This window comes from Kryptolebias marmoratus, linkage group LG7, assembly GCF_001649575.2.
Source record: "Kryptolebias marmoratus isolate JLee-2015 linkage group LG7, ASM164957v2, whole genome shotgun sequence".
Taxonomy (NCBI): Eukaryota; Metazoa; Chordata; class Actinopteri; order Cyprinodontiformes; family Rivulidae; genus Kryptolebias; species Kryptolebias marmoratus.
The window spans coordinates 22611621-22635057 of record NC_051436.1 but is presented as its reverse complement, the minus strand read 5'-3'; the positions used below and the strand labels follow the sequence as shown (position 1 = coordinate 22635057).

The 23437-nt window shown below is 39.8% G+C and overlaps 2 protein-coding genes across 4 annotated transcripts in view; one reads left to right on the top strand and one right to left on the bottom strand.

Moving 5' to 3' along the window:
• nhsl2 (NHS-like 2) overlaps window positions 1–22306 on the bottom strand; it is a 290189-nt gene extending 267883 nt beyond the window's left edge. For 2 of the 3 annotated variants that reach the window (XM_017432723.3, XM_037976542.1), the window contains exon 1: window positions 21851–22305. In XM_017432723.3, the coding sequence (XP_017288212.1) occupies window positions 21851–22124 (274 nt within the window). In that variant the 5' untranslated portion in view covers window positions 22125–22305. Of the gene's footprint in view, window positions 1–21850 lie in introns of all 3 variants that reach the window. The other variant, XM_037976540.1, reaches the window with a different exon arrangement.
• Window positions 15717–18470, top strand: LOC108245639 (E3 SUMO-protein ligase ZBED1-like). Its single transcript, XM_017432727.3, has 3 exons — window positions 15717–17132; window positions 17241–17391; window positions 17615–18470. Exons 1-3 carry the CDS (start codon window positions 15853–15855, stop codon window positions 18053–18055), a joined length of 1872 nt encoding a protein of 623 aa, XP_017288216.1. The 5' UTR covers window positions 15717–15852; the 3' UTR covers window positions 18056–18470.
• Window positions 22307–23437: the final 1131 nt, after the last annotated feature.

Sequence of the window (23437 nt, the reverse complement as noted above, 5' to 3'; positions counted from 1 at the left end):
ATATATATATATATATATATATATATATATATATATATATATATATATATATATATACACACACAAAATAAACAACTGAAAAAAGATGCTCCAAGAGTAGAAGGGTAGACGGCTCAGTTGTTAGCACTGTTGCCTCACAGCAAAAAGGTCCTGGGTTCAAGCCCTGTGTTGGATCCTGTGTCCATTTGTGTGGGTATGCTCCGTTTTCCTCCTACAGATTAAAAACATGCATGTTAGGTTGCCTTCAGGCCCTTGATCTGTGATCTCAATGGGACTTGCCTGGTTAAATAAAGGTTAATAATAATTCTGTAATGTTTACCAGGGGTTGTACTTTGAAACTTTAATCACTATAAAATAAAAAAATAATTTTTAAAGTTTTCTAAAGAAGAATACCTGTACTTTCGTGATGCTTTGGATAAAGTTTAGATGAAGTTAAAGACTAGCTTTTTTTTTTTAAACGAGTCATTTACTTTAACCACACTTTAAGAAATTTTATTTTTTGGTTTGACTGGATTCTTTTTTTTCTTTAGTGATGTTTTAAAATCTAAATTTTATCGAAAAACTGGGGAACGTTTATAATTTCATCTACTTCATTTTTGCTTCATTACCATGTCTGTATCCATTTATGCCCTGCTGTAACACCATTGAACACAATTAATGTGTGTAGATGCACTAAGATAGCTGTTAAGTAGATACAGTATGAAACATTTCATTCAGTTTTAATATAGTCTCACAGTAACAACATTAATGCCAAAATGTTCACTTTTATGATAACAATTACTGTTAGTTTGCTCTTGTGTGAGTTCCAAAACTTTAGGTCACTGGCCACGTTTTAAAGACTGATTTATTTTTTTTGTTGATGGCAGGCCACACTTCCAAAAAAGAACTAACTAAAGTAAAATTCATTTAATTTCTTCTGCAGTCATTGAGTGAATCACTTTTTTTCTTCAGAAACTGAGTGAAATTCCCCTATTTCCTTCTCCAACTCTCAAATTTGAGTCCTACACACACACACGCATACACAATCACTCACTCACTCACAAACATGTGCTCCTCTCTATGTAGCACCTGGAAGTGATTACCTCCACCATTACGGCACATTTTGGCTGATGTACCGTGCTGACAGCCAGCCCTTTGTCTGTTGAAGCCCTGAGAGAGAAACTAGCCAAAGAGATACACCAATGAAAGCATTTTGTGTTGTACACACATGAATCCCATCATGCTTTTTTATACCAAGGATAACTGTCAATGAGCTTATTTCTGTCCAAATCACAGAGATACCTATTCGCAATGGATTTGTATTATCACAGGACCTCGGAGTTCAGCAAAATATAGTAAGTAATTTGCAAGGGAATTTTTACTTTACAAATTACTGACATGGCTGATTGGCACGGGATTAACAACACAGACAATCTCCCTAATTATTACAAATAGCATGTGGTCCCTCAGTAAAACTAATCTCGTGCAAATAGGGCTTTTGTCACACTCTCAGGGGACACAAAGTCAATAATGGAAGTAACAACAGTAAGTAGGCCTGTCGCGATAAACGATAAATTAATTAATCGCACGATAAAAAAAAATGAGGTCTATAAGTTTCTTTTATCGGCGTTATCGTTCCTTCGTGTCTCTCTCTTTCACTGAAGACACTGAATAACAAAAGGCTGAGCTCCGGGGCTCTTCACTGACCTCTCCCTTTCTCTAAACGTAAGGGGGGCGTGGCCTATCGTGTCAGGTAGCCAGCCAAGGCACCTGGGCTTGTACCTCTGCAGCATTAGCCCCAGTCAGGAGTTAGCAAGCTAAAGAAACACTGTTTGATATTGGGGGAAAAAACAAAATGGAATGGGTTTCAAGCTGGAAGTAACAGCAGCAGTGTGGGAGCACATTTCGGATTCAAACCAAATGACCGAGGCAAGCCGCTGAACCTTTGAGAGCCGCTATGTCGGTATGTGTGCTTTTGTTTGTTTGCACTTTTTGTTTATAAAACCGGCAGTTTTGTCTGTCTTCTCAATATAAAACTAATGGTTATTACTTTTTGAAGGGCAGTTTAGTTTACAGGCTTAATAATCCGTACTGTTTTGGTTGAATGTAGGTTTTATTTGCGTTTTATTTTTTTATTTAAAATTTTTTTTTTGTTTTTATTCAAGTGCATTTTTTGTTAATGGAGACTGAGAATCCATTTTATTTTTGTTTTCGGTTGTTTTGTTTATTCTGTGTTCCAGTTCCAGTGTTAAGTGTTCTTTTTAAAGTAAAGTTTATTAACCTTTGAGAGGATGTACTTGCACTATTATGTAATTATCATTACCGTATGTAAGCTTCATTTATATTAAAATATAATTTGAATTTATTGTTCTAAGTTTGAAACACATTTTTTGTTTTAAAATACTATTAAAACAAAATGCAAATATTGAACAAAATATTGGAATTTCTCTTTGCAGTGTGGTGCAATAGTGGTGGGATGTTTCACAGTGCTGCTGCTGCTGCCCTCTGAATCATCACACGTAGGAATAGAGCAACAGTGGGGGAGGATAAAGACAAGTGAACATTTTGACAATAAGAGGATGTAGATACCACAGTCTCCATCTGTGACTTTTTTAAAAGGTAGGATTACAGATCTCCTCTAACGTGAACAACGATATCTTTAAAAATATCATTGCCAAAGAATGGAGCATTTTTAAATTCAAGAAACGCACCAAAACAAGTTCCCCAAACAAAAGTCTTTTTTTCTGTTTGCCTGTTTGGCAAAACCACTGTTAGAAAAGCTGGAATTACACAGGAATTGTCAGGATTTTGACTTATCTTAACATCACAAGTCAAAATCAACTCTTTAAAAAAACAAGCTCAGTTAAAATTTGAGAAAAAACATTAAACTCAGTTTTAGTAAATATGAATTGAGATTAATCATAATTTTTTATAATTAGCTGTTGTTTAATATTTTTGACAAATAATTATTTAGTGTTGCAACAAACATTAACTTTTACTATTTTAATAACTTTTAATAACTTTAATAGATTATTAAAGAACTCAGAAAACTGAGTTGAAGACGGCACAAAAAGAAAACATTAGTTTTGTCCTACATATATGGAATATTTTGTACCACTAAAAGGTCAAAAGCAGCCAACAGAACATTGTGGGAAATGCAAAATCTAAAAGGACAAAGTCCTCAAGTTCAAGCCCTTCAGCGTGACAATTTCTACTGAAAAGTGGACACACACACTCGACTGCTATCCCACTTTCCAAGGATGACAACTGACATCCTCTTTCTCTCTGTATAAGTGCAACTCCTCCCCGCTTCCCTGTGGGGAGGAAACCGGCTCTGATCCCCCCGGAGCTTCTCCATTCAGAGATCTCCTGAGCTGCTCCCAAGACCTGACTCTTGTACAAACTCTAAACTGGGTGGAAAAAAACCCTCATTTGGGCCTGGAACATGTGTTTCAGTGTATATTTCACTTCTTTGGCAGGTTCATTGGGGGAATGTCAGTGGTTGTTACTTGTGGAAAAGCACACATGATAGTTGTTTTTATCAACACAAATAAAGAGGAAAACGTTTTATTTTTTCTATTTAAAACAATTGAAAATCTTCATATATAATAGAATATTTTTTCCAAACCCGGAGTGTTACAGCTCCCAGACTTAAAATACCTCCTTTCAGAGATCCACCTCCTTATAGGTCTCACCCCAGCCACTCTCCTGAGCTGAGCCATTATCCAGAGCCCAACCCTCATGGTTCCAGCCACACTTATGAGTCCAGCTGCCCTCATAAGCTGAACCACCCTTCAGTCTCAGAGAACCCCGAGTCACCATGCACCAAGGGTTTTCGGTCACCAGACTCTTGAAGATCCAAGTCACCACTCCTACCAAAATCCTCAGCCCTCGAGCCTCCACATCTCCTGAGTATCCAGTTCCTTAGTCTCCTGAGTCTCCTGGGTATCCAGAGCCTCAGCTCTTTGAGCCCTCTGAGTTTCAAGTCTCTGAGCTTCCCGAGCCTCCAGCATAATCAGTCCTAGTAAAAGTATCACTAAAGCCTAAACCAACCTCTCTCCTTACAAAAACTGAACATCCTCTCAGAACCTCAGCATACCTACTGTGATGCAAAATGTTTCAGCAAGTCTGTGTCTATCCTTCAACTTAATGGCCTTTAATCATTGTAATTTTGCCATGCTCATGGCGCATTAATTGACATACTGTCATGGAGACAAAGTGTTGTTTGGTTTTGTTGGATTTTTTGTGTTAATAAACTTTAATGTTAATGCTTATATATTGGCATTTCTTGTTGCAGGCAATTTGCAGGCAGTGGCTCATTAGGGTCACCATGGTAACACCTGTTTCAGCCACTCCATGACAGCACTCTTAACCCTCTCAAGGCAGGTGTTGCAACAACATATCTGATTTTTCCTGTTACTAGAACTTAATTTGAGCCTGAGAGGGTAATAGGACAGACTGACAGGAAAAGCAGAGCAGAAAGTAAGCCTCAAACAGTCGCTGTGCAAAATCTTCAGACAGTATTAAAAAAATTTCTAGACTAAGTGGCAGAAGCATGTGTTCATATTATATGTAAAAAATTATGTAGGAGATATATCAAGTTAAAAATGTCTTTCACTTACATTTTTGAAGAGAAAATCCTAGGATCTGATATAATAGAAGTCTATGGAGGCTTAAGCATGCACTCTCTCCATTCTTTGGTCGTTTAACAAAAAAGAGGAAAAAAAAACTTCCTGCAGCAGTAAGAGAAGCATTGGGTGAAAGAAAACAAAATATCTGTTTTCATGAATAGACTGTATACAAGGTGTAAAGATTGTGGGAGTCAGAAGACTTTGTCTACAATAAGTTTGTTGAACATTCTGTGGTAAAAACTCTAAAAGTCATCAAATTGCAATTGTGTAATTACCGCTAGATATCAAAATGTTAGTTCAAACCAGTTGAGTCAAAACAAGGAAAACAGCGGCCCTAAACCTTTTTATCTACATGGACCTGTTCATTATCAGACAGTATTTTCACGGACCAGCCTTTAACAGAGTGGCGGATAAATACAACAAAATAAAATGATACGACCGGCATGAAGACGGGGGTATTTTTTAAAACATAATAAACGTAAATCCAACTTTGTTAGCTGCGTCCTGGTATTGAGTTATCAACATGAATAACACCTTCTCCTCCTCTTAATGTTCTCTGGTCAATATGGTGATGTTTAAACACGCCCTTTAAAATAAGATACACCACAAATATAAAGTGCACAAAGAATCCAACTCACCATAACCCTGAATCAGTGGAGCCCTATGCCTGTTTCTCAGTAACCAGACGGTCCCATCTAGGGCTTCCAGAAACGTTTGTTTTTTACTCATTTTGCTGCTTGTGGGTTTGTTTTTAGTGGTAACGTATTACGTGACCTAGATAAGCGTTTTGACACGCATCAAGAGTGAGTCATAGACGGATGTAGTGGAGAGAATTCAGTCATTTTTCAAAATAAATGTCATTCAGACTCCAAAAATAAATACAATACAAGTTATTTACTTTTTCTGTGCAGCCCGGTACCAAATGACCCAAGGATCAGTCCGTGGCCCGGGGTATGGGGACCTCTGATCTAAAACATGCAGGATGGTGTTCCTCAAGGACCAGGGCTGGGAATCACTGCTATAGAGCACCAAACAGCTGGATTTTCTCACTTATCTTGTCAAAATTGTGGAAGTGTTTCATATTTATTTGCAAACTTTGCTTACATGCAACCAAAGGTCCCACATTTGATGTATTTTTTGTCTGTCTGTCTATCTAAAGCTGTGGAAGAATGGTGAACCAAAAATCATGACAAAAAGGGAGTAATGGCTGAATAGTAACAAGGGTGCTTTAATATTTATGCATTGATAATTAATTATGAATAAATCATAAAGTTCTATTTCTGCCTACTATTATGTTTTTTCAGAATTTTGTAATGAATGCCTTAAATATACTATATTTTAAAAAAGATAAAAGTAAGCAGACTTTATGAAATGAAGAAAAGAACTTCCCCCAACAGACACAGACAAGTAACAATAAGACAAGTCACAACACTGATAGCGATACTAAAACTCAGTTTGGACACTCCTTTCAAAATGGACTCCAATATAATTGTATTTAAATTGGTAACCATGTGAGAGGAAATCAGACAAGTATTAGAAAAGCCCTATGTCAACAAATGTTTACTTATGTTGGATTTTAAGAAGTCAAAGTCTAAATATTTTTTTTTTAAAAGGCTGTCAAATTTTGATCTGGGCATCAATTGCTATGGCAACAGCTGAGGTTACTTTGAGGATTTAGTTTCAAGCCAAGAAAAACACCTCAGTTTGGAGATGTTTTATCCTGGCCCCTGTAGACTAGTTACCAACTGTTTATTCAAGTATTTTGTTGGTCAATGCTTCACTTTCACCCATCAAAGATCAACTCAAACAAAAATAACCAACCTTTTCCTGCCAAACAAATTTTCCATTTCATAAAGTCACTTGAATAACCTTAACTACTGTTTTAACAATGAGAAAAATAAATATATTACCTTGACTTGTTCATGAGATCACAACATGACAAGTTTAATGTTGTAAAAACAATAAGCAGAACAGAGTTCATAAATGTAAATAGCACAGGTTTTGAAATCAAAAACTAAATGTTTTGTCTTACTATTCTGTTGGTACGATATACATCAGTGTTTTCTATCTTTATTGAGGCAGTAGGAGCTAAAAAAGAAGACAAAGAGTCAGTAAAAAAATGAAGGCTCAGGATAAAATTATTGATTATTTAGTAGCACAAATCTGCCTGCTAGGTGGTGATACAATACGAGCCCATAAAGAACCTAGAATGAAGAGGAAATATCCGATCGCCAACCGTAATTTAGTAAAAAAAAAAAAGGTTAAAGTTGACAGGAAAGTTGAATATATGGCTATTTATTATATGATAAATAGCCATATATATATATATATATAAATACAATTAAAATAAATACAAATTGTTTGCACCTAATTTGAATCCTAATTTAAGTTACATTTACAAATAAATTAAATTTACATAAATGAAAAAGTGCAAACAAAGCACCAACACACGTCTCAGGTCAAGGCCAAGGAATAACAACAGAGAACTCTGAAAAACAGACAGATGCTGTACTGTACTGTGCTTTTTGTGGCACAGGCTGCATGTTGGATCACTACATGGAACAACAAAACAAAGCACCTAATGCTGAATTTAATAGAATATTTTACTGTTGAACAAGGATAAATTAGCTTGCATCATATTTATATTTTCACTAAGTACAAAACATGCTTACTGTATTCGTCTTGTAAAGCCAGCTGCTGAATTTGGGCGGTTTTGGGCGTGCGGGTGGGAAAAAACATGTATAAAAAATTATGCATTTATAATAAACAAGCGGAGCTTAGCCTGTCGGCAGGCTCAGCAAGGCCAGGCAGACCACCAGGCTTAAAATACGCTGGGGGAAACACACACACGAACTGTGTTCACAGTCCCCTACTTTGTTCTTTTGCTCGCTCTTTAGCTGTAATGCAAACAAAGAAAAAACAACCAATGGGATGTTTATGTACAATTTTGAAGGGTTAACACTCCAGCATACTCCATAGGAAGTCAAGAAGTCAGTTTGTGGTCAGATGGTTGACAGATGTTTGTTTTTGCACACACCTCTCATACTCCACGAGTCACTCGAATCAGAACCCCAGGGAAGCTCCTCCCTCCTCCAGCAGCGTTAAATGGGTTTCTTCCCACCGGCTTCTCAACTCTCCTGTCCTTGTACAGAATTTTGCTACCTTTACCCTGACCAGACATTTTTAATAAATAGACCGAGTCTCCTCCGTGCACAATAACTGATATTTCCTTCCACAAGTTCTTCATCAACTGATTATCTTTTTAAGTTCATAGTTTTGCCAGAACAGTTGTAAAGACAGCAGTATTTTCTAACAGCCTTAGCCAGCTGCTTCTCAGTAGAGCAGTAGAAGTAAAATGACTCCATCAAAGATCACTGGCTTTTCTGCATAACCACACCCACAACAACTTCTAACCAATCACACAATGCTTGGCACAAACCCTTGTGAGAAAAAAATTAAGCCACGACCTTGTGTCACGAACCAGCAGACGAAGCGGCTACGCGAACAAAATGCCATGAACGAGAGCCGACTTTGTGACTTTTCATGGAGTATGAGAAAAAGCTTTAGGCTCGTGGCAATGATGCAGATCTCCCATCATGTGTCTGGGCTGCATCTTCCATGGGAAATGTAATATATAAAAAAATATATAATATTGCGTCTAGCTGACTGAGCATTTAAAGCTTCACAGTGGTAGATGTGATCAAACTTTTGAATAAAAGCCTTAATTATCATTAGAAGGCAAATCCACTCTAAAATAAATAAAAAATCTCAAAGTAAATACATCAACAGATACTATTGTTAACATAGTTCTACTAAGAATATTGATCTACATTTTACCCCATTTTACCCTGCATTATACACTACAAAGGTCTAAATAATCCCTAAATCCCCTGTAATTTCCATGCCAGGTCACTAGCTACCACTGTGATTTTTGTATTTCAACAACACACGCATAGACACTTCAGTCTTGAGCATGAGAACAGTTACATCCAAAATGACTACACAAATGAAAGAAACGCGCGTCCACTGATCAAGCACATGTATGTTTTGTGGCAGAAGTTCTGATAAATTCAAAAGAGTGAGTAGCACAAACAGTACTCTGCTATCTGCCATTGTTACTGTTGTTGATTTACTCACAGAATGTACAGAATAACTACTGACTGACTGCAACCACAACCATAGTGCAAATGTGTGCTTTCATTTAAGTTGCTTTTTCCCTTCAATCGATGCTGAGAGTTTGGAAAAAATTTCCACTATGAGACCTGGATCTAAAAGGTTTTGGTATCAGAGAATCCGATTGCTGTTGTCATGTACACAAATGGTTAAAATACAACAGAGTTGTGTAAACTGGGCCTTGGAGATTTACACATTATGTCAGTGAAAGTTGTAAGCTTTATTACATCCAGATGTTTCATCTGATATATAGAACAGAGAGATTTTTCTTTAGGAGACCTCTACATCAGTACATCAGAATAAACATGACTATCAAGTCACATTTTGTCAGGTTTGGCAGAGACGGAAGCGAACCCAGTGAGCAGACTCATGCCAAAAACTAAAAGAAAACTAATTTATTAATACAAAAACAAAAGCTGACGAGGCAGCTAAACAAAAACATAAACTAAAATCCAAGTGAACAGAAGGAACACAGGAACAGACGGAACGAGACTCTGAGTACTTAAACCAGGGAACACAGAACAAGGATAAAAGAACAATGATCCGACGGAGTAGTGGAGAAAGTGACCAGGTTTTAAACACAGACACGAGAGACAAAGACAGAAAGAACAAGAACCAAACTAACAAGATAACTGAATAAAATAAACAATAAACTCAAACTGAAACACAAAGACAACAAACTGAATACAAAAACCCAAAACCTAACAGATTTAACACATGATTAGAAACTGGGTCTGTGTTAATCATAAGACCATTAAAATTTTAAATTTAAAAGTCTTTGGAGTGATCCAAGATGGCGGAGGGAATAGGAACATAGTCAGCTAGCTCTCAAGAGTCAGTTAAAAATACCCACAACGAAATAGTAACTCGATAGACAAAATTAATGCGTGAGTGGGACAAACAAAAAAAGAAGCCGCAAAAACTATAAAAAGCAAGACAAAACCAATGAGCAGCCTGTAACGGCAGAAATCTCCGAACACGAAGCTAGCGAACACAGAAAAGATTTAGCCAAAAAATGGAAGAACATGAGAGCACAGAGACACTACAAAACACGCGAGTGGATATTAGAGGGGACATTGGAGCCCTTAAACAAGAGCTGTGCCGGGAGTTGACCAAGTCTAAAGATGAGTTAAAGAAAGAAATGAAGGAAGAAATAACAAATCTCTGACAAGAAATAGACCCTAGTCTGACCGAGAATGGCCGGGAGCTTCAGGCACAGCAAATGAACGAGGCCCAGGCGCACATAACGGAGGTGGAGGAGTGGAAGACGGATGCTAACGAGGTGCTAATGAAGATGATGAAGCAAACACAGCAAATGCAAGCAAAGCTAACTGACCTCGCAGGAAGATCAAGGAGAAACAACATCAGAATCTTTGGTCTACCAGAAGATGTAGAGGGGAGCTTCACAGCTAAATATCTGGAGCAGCTTTTAAAGAAGGAACTCGAACTCCCGGAAGGGACCAATCTCCAGATTCAACGAGCCCCCACGAGCCCTCACTCCGAAACCGAACCTAAACACGACGCCCAGATCAATTGTGGTGAACTTCCTACAATTTGAGACCAAAGAAATGATCTTGAAGAAGGACTGGCAGAAAAAATTCAGGTGAAAGACAAACAAATTTACTTCAACCACGATTATCAACCAACTGAGACTTGGGGAAGAGGGACACCCCATGTTTGGTTCATGTTTGGTTAGCTTGTGTTTGTTTTGTTTTGAATTGCATGGGAGAATGTTTTTAGGGAATGGTGAATCATAGTTATGAACTATAATAAGGTTATGTCGCTGAATGTAAATGGTTTGAATGCATTGATTAAAAAAGAAAAGGTGATGGCAAAACTGAAAAAGGAAAAAGCGCAAATTATATTCTTACAAGAAACTAATTTATCCAAATCAGACTATGAAAAATTTAAAAAGTATGGATACAGAAATTTGTTCAGATAAAGAGGGGTGCAGAAGAGGAGTAGCAATATTAATATCAAACACAATACAATTTGATAATAAAAAGGAATTCAAAGATAAAGAAGGAAGATACATAATACTAAAAGGAAGAATAGAAAATGAATTCATTACTTTGGTAAATGTGTATGCACCCCCGGAGAGTAACAAAAACTTTTTCAAGAACCTATTTGATTTAATAGCGATAGAAACAGAAGGAATTCTAATTTGTGGAGGTGATTTAAAAGTAGTCACTGACAAGGCTCGGCTTGACTGGATTCAGCATAGACAGACAGTGACAAAGATTTAAGGTTTTTATTAAAGCCGCTAAGCTAACAGGAATGCTAGTTCCAGGAGCAGCACTCTCTTCGTGGATCGGGAGCAGGATTGGGGCAGGTAAGACCGCCGAGGGCTGTGAGTAGAGAGAGGCAGAGACGTTCAGCAAAGGGCTTTGGTGAGAGGGAGAGTCCAGGGAGAGGCAAGAGGTCAGAGCCAGGAGATCAAACGATAGCAGCCAAATCCAAAAAGGTACGAACCAGTAGACGTTGTCCAGAGAGGGGAAGCGAGGTCGGTTACCATGAGTCAGAGATCCGGGAAAGTGTCAGGCAAGAAGCAGGCAAGGTACGAGAGTCGAGAGTCAGGCAAGGGTCAGTGATCATGGAAGCAGGCATGAACTGTGACAAAACGCTGGACATCTACTTGGTATAAACCATTCGATAATCTGGCAGTGAATGAGTGTGAGAGGTGAGCTTAAATACTGGCAGGAACAGGTGTAGATGATTGCTGTGATTACTGTGGCTTGGAGTCCAGGGGTGTGGCGTGAGCAGCGAAACTGTGGAAAGTTACTAGGTCTGAACCAAGAGACTGTGGCATGGAAACAGGAGGCGTGGCAGGAGCAGGGGAACTGTGACAGAGCCCCCCACCTAGGGCCCGACTCCTGACGGACCCGGGTGGGATCTATAGAAGTCCTTGATAAGTGTTTTGTCCAGGATGTTCTTGGCAGGAACCCAGGAGCGTTCTTCGGGGTCATAACCTTCCCAATCAATGAGGTAGTGGATGTTCCGGCCCCATCGTCTGGAACAAAGGAGTTTCTTAACTGTGAAAGCTGGACCTCCATCGATGAACCGGGCGGGAGGAGGTGGCCTGGAGGTGGGATAGAGTTCACAGGTGCGCTGAGGCTTGACCTTGGACACGTGGAATGTTGGATGGAACCTGGTGCTCTTGGGAAGCTGAAGACGAACTGCAACGGGGTTGATGACCTTGGAGATAGGAAATGGACTGATGAACCTGGGTGCCAGCTTACGGCAATCCACCTAATTCACCTTCGTCGAAAGCCATACTCTTTGCCCTGGCTGGTATTCGGGCTGCTTGGATCTTCTCAGATTGGCCGCACGGGAGTACACCACCGACGTCTTGAGAAGGGCTTTTCTGGCCTTAGTCCAGGTTCGGCAGCATGGGCAATTGGTGGGCTGCAGCGTAAGCTGAGGGCACTCGGGCAGGCCTCTCCTGGACGGTGAACACAGGAGGCTGGAAGCCGTAAACCGTGAAGAACGAAGACAGTCCTGTGGCAGAAGATGGCATGGAGTTAATGCCGTGGTCGACCCATGGGAGATTACTTGACCGCTTGAATGGTTCGCTGGAGCAGAGGAGGCTAACCTCCTGGTTAGCCCGCTCCGTCTGCCCATCCGTCTGAGGGTGGAAACCGGATGACAGGCTTGGTAACAGAGAGGCGTACCAGGCGGGGAAGGACGAATTCCTCCGTCCCGGGATGACCTCCTTCCTTAATCCCTTTGTGTATTCGTGAGAGGGCATCCGCCTTGATGTTCCTTTCTCCTGGCCTATAGGCGAGAGAAAAACCATGAAAAGAACAAAGCCCACCTGGCCTGACGGGACTTGAGTCTCTTGGCAGTCTTTAGGTACTCCAGGTTCTTATGGTCGGTCCAGATGATGAAGGGCTTCTTGGCCCCCTCCAGCCAGTGTCTCCACTCCTCCAAGGCCATCTTGATGGCCAGCAGCTCTCTCTCGCCCATGTCATAATTTTGTTCAGCAGTGGAAAGTCTCTTTGAAAAATAAGCACATGGGTGAACCCGATTGTCTTTGCCCATCCGACTCAGGACAGCCCCTACTTCCGTGTTGGAGGCGTCAACCTCAACAATAAACTGCTTCTCACAGTCGGGCGAATGAAGAATCGGGGCTTTAACAGACAAACTTTTCAACTGGTCGAAGGCTTTCTGTGCATCACTGTTCCACAGGAACCGGGACTTAACTGTGGTGAGAGCGTGAAGGGGTGCTGCTACCTGGCTGAAGTTTTTGATGAACCTTCCATAAAAATTGGCAAACCCGAGGAAGCGCTGAAGCCCCTTTCTGTACTTGGGGGTAGGCCAATCGTGGATGGACACCTGATCTGTGTGGTGATTTAGCTTTTGCTGGGTTTTGTTTTTGTTTTGTTTTTATTTTAATTCCCTGGTTTGTATTTTGGGTTTTGTTTCCTATTTTTAGTTTTCTGGTTTTTGTTTTTCTTCTTGGTTCATTTGGGTTCCGTCTTCCTCTTGTTTGTGTTTTCTATTCACTCCTCCCCAGTCACCCTCTTTCAGTTCCCCTGCCACGCCCATCTCCACCTGCCTGTGATTGCTCCCATACACCTGAGTCCACTTACCATAATCATCCTCTGCACTTTAAAACACGGTCATTTCGCTCCATTCCCCGCTGGTCCATTGATGTTTGTTAGATGTTTATTGTTTGTCGTTTGTCGTTTGCTGCAGTTCTGTGTCTTTGGTTCATTGTTGTCTTACCCTGCCGTGTCTTGGATTTTTGTTCTCTTTGAGTTGCTGCCACGTCAGCTTTGGTTTTGTTTATTTTTCTTTATTTAATAAATTAGTTTATTTCACAATGAGTCTGCGCTCAGGGTTCGTCTCCGTCACCACAGGTCCTGACAATCTGGAGAGATATAAAAGCCCAAAAATGAAGTTGACGATTGATGAAACTCACATTTTTCTCATCAAAATGAACATGCAGCCAAGGCTTATATATTTGTTTCAATCGTTACCAGTAGACGTCCCCCAAACGCAATTTGTGACCTGGGACAAGATAATATCAAGATTCATTTGGGGTGGTAAAAAACCTAGAGTTAGATATGAAACTCTTCATTTACCAAAAGACAAAGAGGGTATGGGTCTCCCAAAATTAAAGGAGTACTTCTATGCAGCTCAGCTCAGATATGTTACAGGTGCTGGTCATAAAATTAGAATATCATGAAAAAGTAGATTGATTTCAGTAATTCCATTTAAAAAGTGAAACTTGTATATTATATTCATACATTACATATGACCAGCACCTGTATATGCTGGTGCATGCCAGAATACACAACAAAGTGGAAAAATATGGAGAAAGAATTTGGAGAATACCCAATTCAGAATGTCCTTTGAGATGAAGGTAGCTATGAAAAGATTAAAAAGTACTTGGATCCAATTACAGTATTTACACTGGAACTATGGTTCAAAATACTGAAAATACACAAGATAAAAAAGAGATGAAGGTACTCAGATGGGTAGCATATGATAGTGATTTCAAACCAGAAATATACAATAAAGGATTCAAACAATGGATAAACAAGGGGGTCACAGCATGGTATACTCTATAGAAGTATGGGGAGCTGGAGAGTTTTCAAAAAATGATAGATAAATACCTATAACTAAGAGATTACTATAAGACAGAAATCAGAGGGGACCCCTCCGTAGAAATGAATGGCGTGATCCAAACTGTGATAAATTCATACAATGGAATAAAAACTAAAATTATATCTACTTTATATTAAAAACTGATGATGACTAAGCACTCAACTAAGTATATAAAAGAATGGGAATCAGAGCTTAATGTGACAATTACAGATAAGGATTGGCTAGACATATGGAAAACACATCAGACATCCACCAATTCACGGATATGGAGGGAGTTCACCTGTAAAATCTGATATGATTTTTCAAGAATAGATATAAGTGCACAGACATGGAATGCTGGAGGAATTGCGGAACAGTGAATGCAGACCACTCTCACATATTTTGGAATTGTTCTAAAATTGTTCAATTTTGGAAAAATGTCCATGAAATTATAAATGATATGATATTCCTATGAGTGGCATGGTACTGTATCTTTGTAACTTCATCAATGTCAAAGCAAAGGTAAGGGACAGATATCTGATGAAGATAATGTTAATAGCTAATAAGAAAGCTATTACGAGGAAATGGGGAAAGGAGGACCCCCCTAGTCATGAACAATGGATTGAGATAATAGAAGAAATCTACATCTTGGAAAAATTGAGATATAGACTGAGACTACAACAAGGACAGATGGAAGAAAAGTGGACAAAATGGACAATATTCAGAATAAAAGACAATGACAAAAATAGAGAAAGAACTTGGCAAACTGGATGAGACAAAAGTCCAACAGAAGAATAACTCCCAAGCAAAAGTTTTTGTTTGTTTTCTTTTATGTTATGTAATGTTGAATGGGTACTGTCCTAGTACACTAAATATGTAAACTAAGTTAAAAAATGACTGTCTTTAATGAATTCTAAAAAAAAAGAGTCATTGCAAATTTTCTTTAAAAGTAACAAGTTTTTAATTTTACTTTAATTAACCTTTATTTAGCCATGTTAGTTGAGTGAGAACTCATTCTCATTTATAACAATAACCTAGCCAAAAAGTAGCTACAGGGGACTAGATAAAAATAATCAAAGACAATTTACCGCCGCATGTAACACTAAACACATTGTTAAAAAGACCCTCAATGTTGTCCGAGTAGTTTAATTTCGGTGTTCGGTATAAATGTTTATTACTCGTCCTTTTGTCCTTAGAGCTCACCGTAGCTAGTCTGACGTCAGCACGTTACTGCGTCCAGTGTTTTAGCATTGCTAACGTTCGGGAGCCGAACCACCGCGGGGAGAGACGTACCGCAGCATTTGTTTCTTTACGAGTGTGCGTCATTTAAAAGTNTGAAGAATCGATGCATCGCAATAATTTCATGCAAAATTCATAATCGATTAGGGGGCTCCTCAGAATCGATTCCCCTCCTGACACGTTGGGGGCGCTGCGAGTTTGGTTACTGTGCTGAGCACCTGAGTGCATAACAACAGTCATGGCGAGCAGCTGTAGAAAGCTAACTCCGTCAACTTTTAAGTCAGATGTTTGGGCTCATTTTGCTTTCCTGTCTAAATCTGGAACTCAAGAAGTCGACAAAAGCAAGGTGGTATGTAAGCTGTGCCAGAGAGAATTAAAGTACTGCAGTAACACGACAAACCTGCGCAATCACTTAACCAGATACCACGCAGATGCGCTACAAAAAGCACAACCTGTTGACTCCAAACAGACACAAATCGACAAATCATTCATCTCTAAACTGCCGTCAAGCTCTGCCCGCGCACAAAAAATCACAAAGTCTGTAGCCGTGTTTATTTGCAAGGACCTACGACCGTACAGTGTTGTTGAAAACAAGGGTTTTAAGAATATGCTAAAGATACTCGAACCACGCTACGCAATACCAACACGTAAATACATGACAGAAGTCGCTGTGCCGTCACTGTATACAGAGGTGAAGACAGACGTTTTGGAGTCGTTAAAGTCGGCCGAAAGAGTTGCTCTGACGTGTGATGGCTGGACCTCGAGAGCTACCGACCCCTACGTAACCATCACTTCTCATTTCATATCGGACGAGTGGGAATTGGTGTCAAATGTGCTTCAGACCAGGCCCCTTCATGGAAGTCATACAGGTAGCAATATAGCAAACTTGTTGACAGAGGCAATAAATGAATGGGGCATAACCGGAAAAGTGCCTGCTGTTGTTACAGACAACGCGGCTAACATGCTAGCTGCTGTCGGTCTCACTGATCTATTGCATGTTGGCTGCTTTGCCCATGTGCTCAACTTGGCTTCGCAGGCTGCTCTTAAAACCCCTGCAGTCACACGGCTTCTGGGCAGAGTGAGGCGCATCTCTGCTTTTTTTCATCGCAGCACTTTGGCCTGTCATGCACTCAAGAAGAATCAAAAGTTGTTGGACCTCCCACAACACAAGTTACTGACTGATGTCTCTACAAGATGGAATAGCGCTTTAGATATGCTGGAGAGATTTTTGGAACAACAACCAGCTGTCTCTGCTGCATTACTTGCACCTGAAGTGCGAAAGCAGGAAAAAGATCTATGCTCCCTTACAGAGGCAGACATTACAGCAGCAGAGGATATTGCTCAGGCTCTGAAGTCATTAAAGAAAGCCACCTTGGTGATGTCTCAGGAAAGCACCCCAAGTCTGTCTGTCATTGCACCTCTAAAAGAAAGACTTCTAGAGGATATGCAACCATCATCCAGTGACTCTGCAGTGGTGAAGGAAATGAAGATTGCTATGTGCAGGGATCTCCAAAAAAGGTATTAATATATATATAACTTTTTTGCAACACAATTAAATAATTTGTCATTAATATTTATAAAAACAATGATTATGGTGTACACAAAGTCACTTAAAATTTTCTCAAGGTACCTGGGTCTGAAGGATGAGCTCTCCATTGCTGCTGCCCTGGACCCAAGGTTTAAGGCCCTACTTTTTCTGTCAGATGATGATGAGCGAGAAGAAGTGTTCACGCATCTTATAGCTCTCACAAAAGAATTGGCCACTGTTAAAAGCTCAGTAAGTACTAAAGTATAAATAAAAAATGCATTCTGTCACATACACACCGAATAGTTTTGTTTTGTTGTCTTATGGAATGCTATCTTGTCTGCAATTATTTGAACACTGGCAAATTAATATACTTTTTATTTTAATGATTTAGCCCTACAATGCATTTTAAATGAGCTATTTGAAATGATAAAGCTCTTCTTTCCAATGCGATTATTTTCTTATTTTTTTGCAGCAACAGAGTGGGCTGATGGATGAAGACCGTGAGGCAATTGAACAGCAGGGAGAGCCGGTTGATGACCCTTCTGGACCATCACCAAAGAAAGCAAGGGACTCTTGTGCTCTGGCTGATCTTTTTGGAAGCGCATATACAACTCCAGTAGCAGTGTCCAGAACCACAGATACCAAGGCATTGGATGAGGTGGTGCGTTACAAAGAGGTGCAACCACTGCCACTCTCCACAAATCCACTCAACTGGTGGAGAGAGCATGAGGGGGAATACCCTTTGTTGTCATGCCAAGCTAAAAGGTACCTTTGCATCCCAGGCAGTAGTGTACCTGCTGAAAGGATCTTTTCCACAGCAGGTGACATAGTCACAGCCCAGAGAAGTGCATTGAAGCCTGAGCATGTGGATCAGCTGCTTTTTCTGAACAAGAATCTCCACGTGCCCACTTAGTCTGTAACCAGAAATGAAGAACAGTACTGTTACAGTACAATTCTTTATTTCTGGCTACAGTACTATAGTTCAGTTCAAGATATGTTAAAAAATGAGAGGTTAATCACTACATGTTCAAAAGCTAAGAATGTTTACAAGCACTAAACGTTTTCAGTGCAATTCAGTTGAATACAACCCTATGATTTGTGTTTAAATCTGCACTAATATGCACAGATGTTATTGAAATGCATTTTTATTTATATTAGACTTCAAGAGATAAGTTATGCCTAATTTTATTTTACATGCACTTTATTTTTTATTGTTTATTAAGAACAGTTTTCTACTGTAAGCACATTGCAGAAAAAAGTTTGTTTCTATGCTCAGAAATGTGATGTTACAGAAGTTTGTATGAAAATAAATATTTTAAAAATGTCAACATTATCTTAAATCATTTGTGTCTTCACAACTTTAAATCAATATCGAATCGAATCGAATCGCAACAGCAATAATCGAAATCGAATCGAATCGTGAGGTTCCTAACAATACCCAGCCCTAGTCTCCTGTCTTTTTGTCAGTCCAACTGACTCCAAACCACACAACATAGCTGGTCCATAAAGTAGGCTACGACTAATGTCACTTTGCATACACTTAATTTTATTCTTATTTATCACTTAAATAAACTAACTATTTCGCAAAGAAGCTCCGTATTGTAGTTTTGCAACTTGTCATTTGATACATATATATTGCTGCATGAAAATGCAGCAATTCTCATTTGTGAAAGTTTAGTTAAATTTCACTTCCAAATAAAGCTTGAAAAAAGTAAGCAATGATATAATTTTGACATATTTTTCAAAGAGTCACTGAAAACGTACTTAATTGTGGTATATTGTGATATACACTCACCGGCCACTTTATTAGGTACACCTGTCCAACTGCTCATTAACACAAATGTCAACATGGCAGCAACTCAATGCATTTAGGCATGTAGACATGGCCAAGACGATCTGCTGCAGGTCAAACCGAGCATCAGAATTGGAAAGAATGGCACTGGCGGCGCCAGGGAGTGCTAGGAGGTTGCTCCCCCTGGAAAAGTCATAGCATCTACGTAGCACCCCCAAGCAAGGGCGTAACCAACACAGGGTATGTATGTGACATGTACCCCACACTTCCCTTATGTGTGCCCTCTATCCCTTGCATGTTTTTCAGCCGTTGCAATTGTTTAATCCGTTGTTACCTTGTGGATTCATGTGGATTCGCATCATTGATGTGCAGCCGACAAATCTGCAGCAACTGTGTGATGCTATCATGTCAATATGGACCAGACTCTCTGAGGAATGTTTCCAGTACCTTGTTGAATCTATGCCACGAAGAAGCAAAAGGGGCTTCAACCCGGTACTAGCAAGGTGCACCTAATAAAGTGGCCGGTGAGTGTATATTGTTTTCAGGATATAAAATATTCCATATTGTGTTATATGATTTTTTTTTTTCCTTATTGCCCAGCATTATCTGCAACTGTGTCAATGGTAAGTGGACTGTACTTATATAGTGCTTTTCTAGCCAACCAGGCTACTCAAAGCGCTTTACTACACAATCTGCCCTCATTTCCCCATCCACACACATTCATACAGCACTCTACTACATCTCTACAAAGCTAATCTGAATAAATTATTCTGTAGAGACTAATCGGGGCTTTAGATTGCATTCATACACCAATGTGACACACATCAGGGGCAATGAGGGGTTTAGTGGGTTGCCCAGGGGCACTTCAATATGTGGCATACTGGTGTAACTGAACCTCCTACTAGTTCATTGTCAAACGGCACAGCTGGACACCTCATGAATCAAATATAATGCCTATTGATTTCAAAGTCACAGGGTCAAAGGTCAAGGTGACAGGTGACTCCTTTGTTAAAACCTTGCCTATGCTTCAGCAGGTGATCCCTTTCAAGGAGAATATTGTCATTAAGTTGTCGAGGCGAAAGGACCAAAAACAGCAGCAGAGTAACTTGAAGCTTTTAATGGAAAAAAAAGAACTTAGACAAAAATCCAGATGACCAAAATCCACGAGAGAAAACCCTGGCAGCTTAACAGAGGAACTGACAACCGTGACTGAGGGAGAGGTGCTAAAATAATCAGGGAGTGATTAGCAAAATCTAACACAGGTGAGAAAAGGGAGAGGGCAGCAGGGGCCAGGGAGAACAGAAAAACCCGAAACAGATATGTTTTCAGTGATGTTTGTTTGTTTGTTTGTCTGTCTGTTAGCAAGTTTACATAAAAAATAATAAACAAATTTGGATGAAATTTTCAGGAAATGTTGGGGTTGTTATTAAAAAAAATTGACTGAATTTTGGTGGTGCTCTAGATTATAATCCGGAGCGGACAGCACCACTAATCATTTTTCAAGCTATGGCCTCGGCAGAGGTTTGCGCTCTCTGAGTACACACACACACAAAATAACGCACGAGAGCGACTCTGGAAGTTAGAACAGAGACAGATAAAAGTCACAGTTAAAGTGACAAAACGTCAATGAATGCATGACATACCCATTTCCACCATGTTGGCATTTCTCCACCATGTTGACACCGAGGTCCTGACCTCAGTATTTTTCTGCTGTGTTTATTATAAAAAAATAATCAAAACAAGGCTTTTGAACGGCGTGGTTCTCTGCGTAGCTCCACCAGTTTACTGTAGGAGGCGCTGCAACTATGTGCAGCTGCAGCCAAACTCAGTGTCTACAAAGAAGAGCACAGCTTTGCTACCTTACTGCTAAAATAAAGACCAGAAGAAGGAGAGCGCCACTTACAGTGAAACACAACCGAGGTAACTCGCTGAAAATATTCTCCTTCAATTCCACGAAGCTGAAGTTGGTTTCCGATTCGGAAAATGGCTAAATTTTTTACTACCTTGAGCATCTTTAATCTACTCTAGTTAAAAAACTACAACACCTAGACACTTCAAACCTGGAGCAGATTATTCTGCACTGATTGCAGAACATTTAAAACCAAGTGTGTGATCTGTGAAACCTTAATCTGATTCCTGAAACCTCAATAAAGGGCGATTTCAGCACTTTTTTTGACCACACTAGTGCTGGTCCAGCTCCAAAACTACAACACCTCACTGGTATTTAATAAAAAAGGTCAAATCTATGCTAAAATCTTGTGTTCTGAATGTGTTTGTGCAGCGTGAACAATCAACATTCATATAAACTAATTCATGTCATTTCAGTGAGTCGTCATGGTTGACATCGCACCCCATGAATTTACAAACACACACAAATACATGTCATATACACATTCAAGTCACTTGTGTTAAATAACTGCTTCTATTTTAATTAGGTTTTGGTCTTCATTGTAACTGATGTGCAGGGGGAGAATGAGTGGTTTTTAAAGTCTGGCCCTGCTCTCCACACACCCACAGCGTGCTGCTTTCAGGAGCATCTTGGAAACCAGGAGCCAAAGTTATGAGCATACAAAAAAGTTGGCACACTCCCACAGAATTGTATGTCACCTTTATACACCACTTAATTTAAGAGCCACCTCGTTCAGCGTCAAGTTTTATCGCCTAAAATCGAGTTTCGTGTGAGATTTTAATCATTTTTTATGTATTTTCAAAACAGCAAGCGAACACAATGCACTTGGCTGATAGCTGACAATAACAAAACCTCAATTACGAAATAATAACTATCACACATCCTCAATAAAATTTAGCAAAAAAAAAAAATAGCCACAACCTCTGACAGCCTGAACTCCCTGACTCCAGGTTAGTTTGTTCTTTCCCCCCTCCAGAGTTTTGGGACAGGTTTCGAAGACTCCTTACCTCTCGGTGGAGGCTTGCCGAGCAGCGCCGCGACGTGTCCCTGCAGCCGGACCAGCCTGGCCTCCAGCGCTCCGGAGCGGCGGCACACAGAGCCCAGCTCCCCCTCCAGTTCCTCCAGGATGCTCACCGAGTGGCGGGACAGATCCGAGAGCTGCCGGAGCACGGAGCCCAGCGACAAGCTGCACACGTCGGCCAGCTCTCCGAGCAGCAGCCGCCTCCTGTCGTCCGGCTTACACACATCTTTAGGAAGTATCGTTCGTTTGCAAAAAGGCATAGTTTAAACACAGAAAAACTCCTCACAGAATCAAGTTAGGTCCCTATGGTCCTCCTCCTCACGACTCATGCTACGTTTGGTTCTGGAGGAGAGAAAACTTGGAGACGTACGGAGCGACGTCGCGCGAGCTCATTGTTTTCTGTTCGTTTTTTTTTGGCTGCGCGTGAGCTTTAGTGTGTTTTTAGTGTAGACAAGAATCTCAGCTGTTCCCAGAGTTATTGGAAAGAGTGTACTGCACGAGACTTCCGGTTTAAGCTTCAAAATCAACACATAAGCTTCTGATATTGGTTTTAAAAAGATTCAACACATACTTCTGATATTGGTTTTAAAAAGATGTAATTCTGCTGTTTTTAAGCTTAAAGGGGGTTATTTAAAGCACAAAATGCAGGACTTAAAGTGCAAGAAATCTCAAATGCAACACATCTGTGGTTTGATAAGGTTATTACTTGTTTATTTTGCCTTGGCCAATTACTTTGAAAAACAAGCTGTTACTGAAATAAAACAATGTACTGTAGGTTTCTTCATGCTCATTTTCCAGGAAATCTGGGTTGACAATAAAGTTTTCCTCGTGTCCATGCTTTTACTTTGAATATACCCGTCCAAACTCTGGTCTCATTTTTTCCAATTTGACAGTATGACATAGGAAGGCAACAGTCTGGTGTTTCCCAAGTTTGAGATATGTGAAGAGGAGGAAGAGAAGATGAGGAGGTAAAAGTGGTAAAGAGGAGAGGATGGAGGAGGACAGATCAGCTCCCCCAATGCACTTTAAGACACATGCCAAAGTTTGAACTTTGGAGATGCTTCTTCTTTGTTTGCACAAACTCAGTTCTATAAACAAATGGTTTGTGTCAGATACATGGCTTTGACAGTTGTACATCCAAATAATACGAGCTTAACATCATATTCCAAACATTAGGAACGATCGTATGGTTAAAAAACAAGGTTAGTTCAAATATCTGCATCTAGAAAGTAGAAAATGGAGCAGATGAGTTTGTCCTTTGATTATGACTGCAATAAAGATTAGAGAGACACACTGATCCAGTCACATTATCTGTCATTACAACAACAGGACTCATCAGGACGGAGTAATACATTGGAGCAAGCATACAGAGTTTGACTTAAGATGATTTAGCTGACTTTTGTATTGTTTTTGATTTAGCTTCTTTGGAAGGTTCTATGAAGTGTTGTTTACTACATAAGCTGGCTTCACACTGCGACAGCCCTGCTATGCTCGCCACGACCTGTTAGAATATGTCTGGATTGTAGCAAATTTTGAAAAACCTCTTTAATGAAAAAGCAACCATAACACTGCT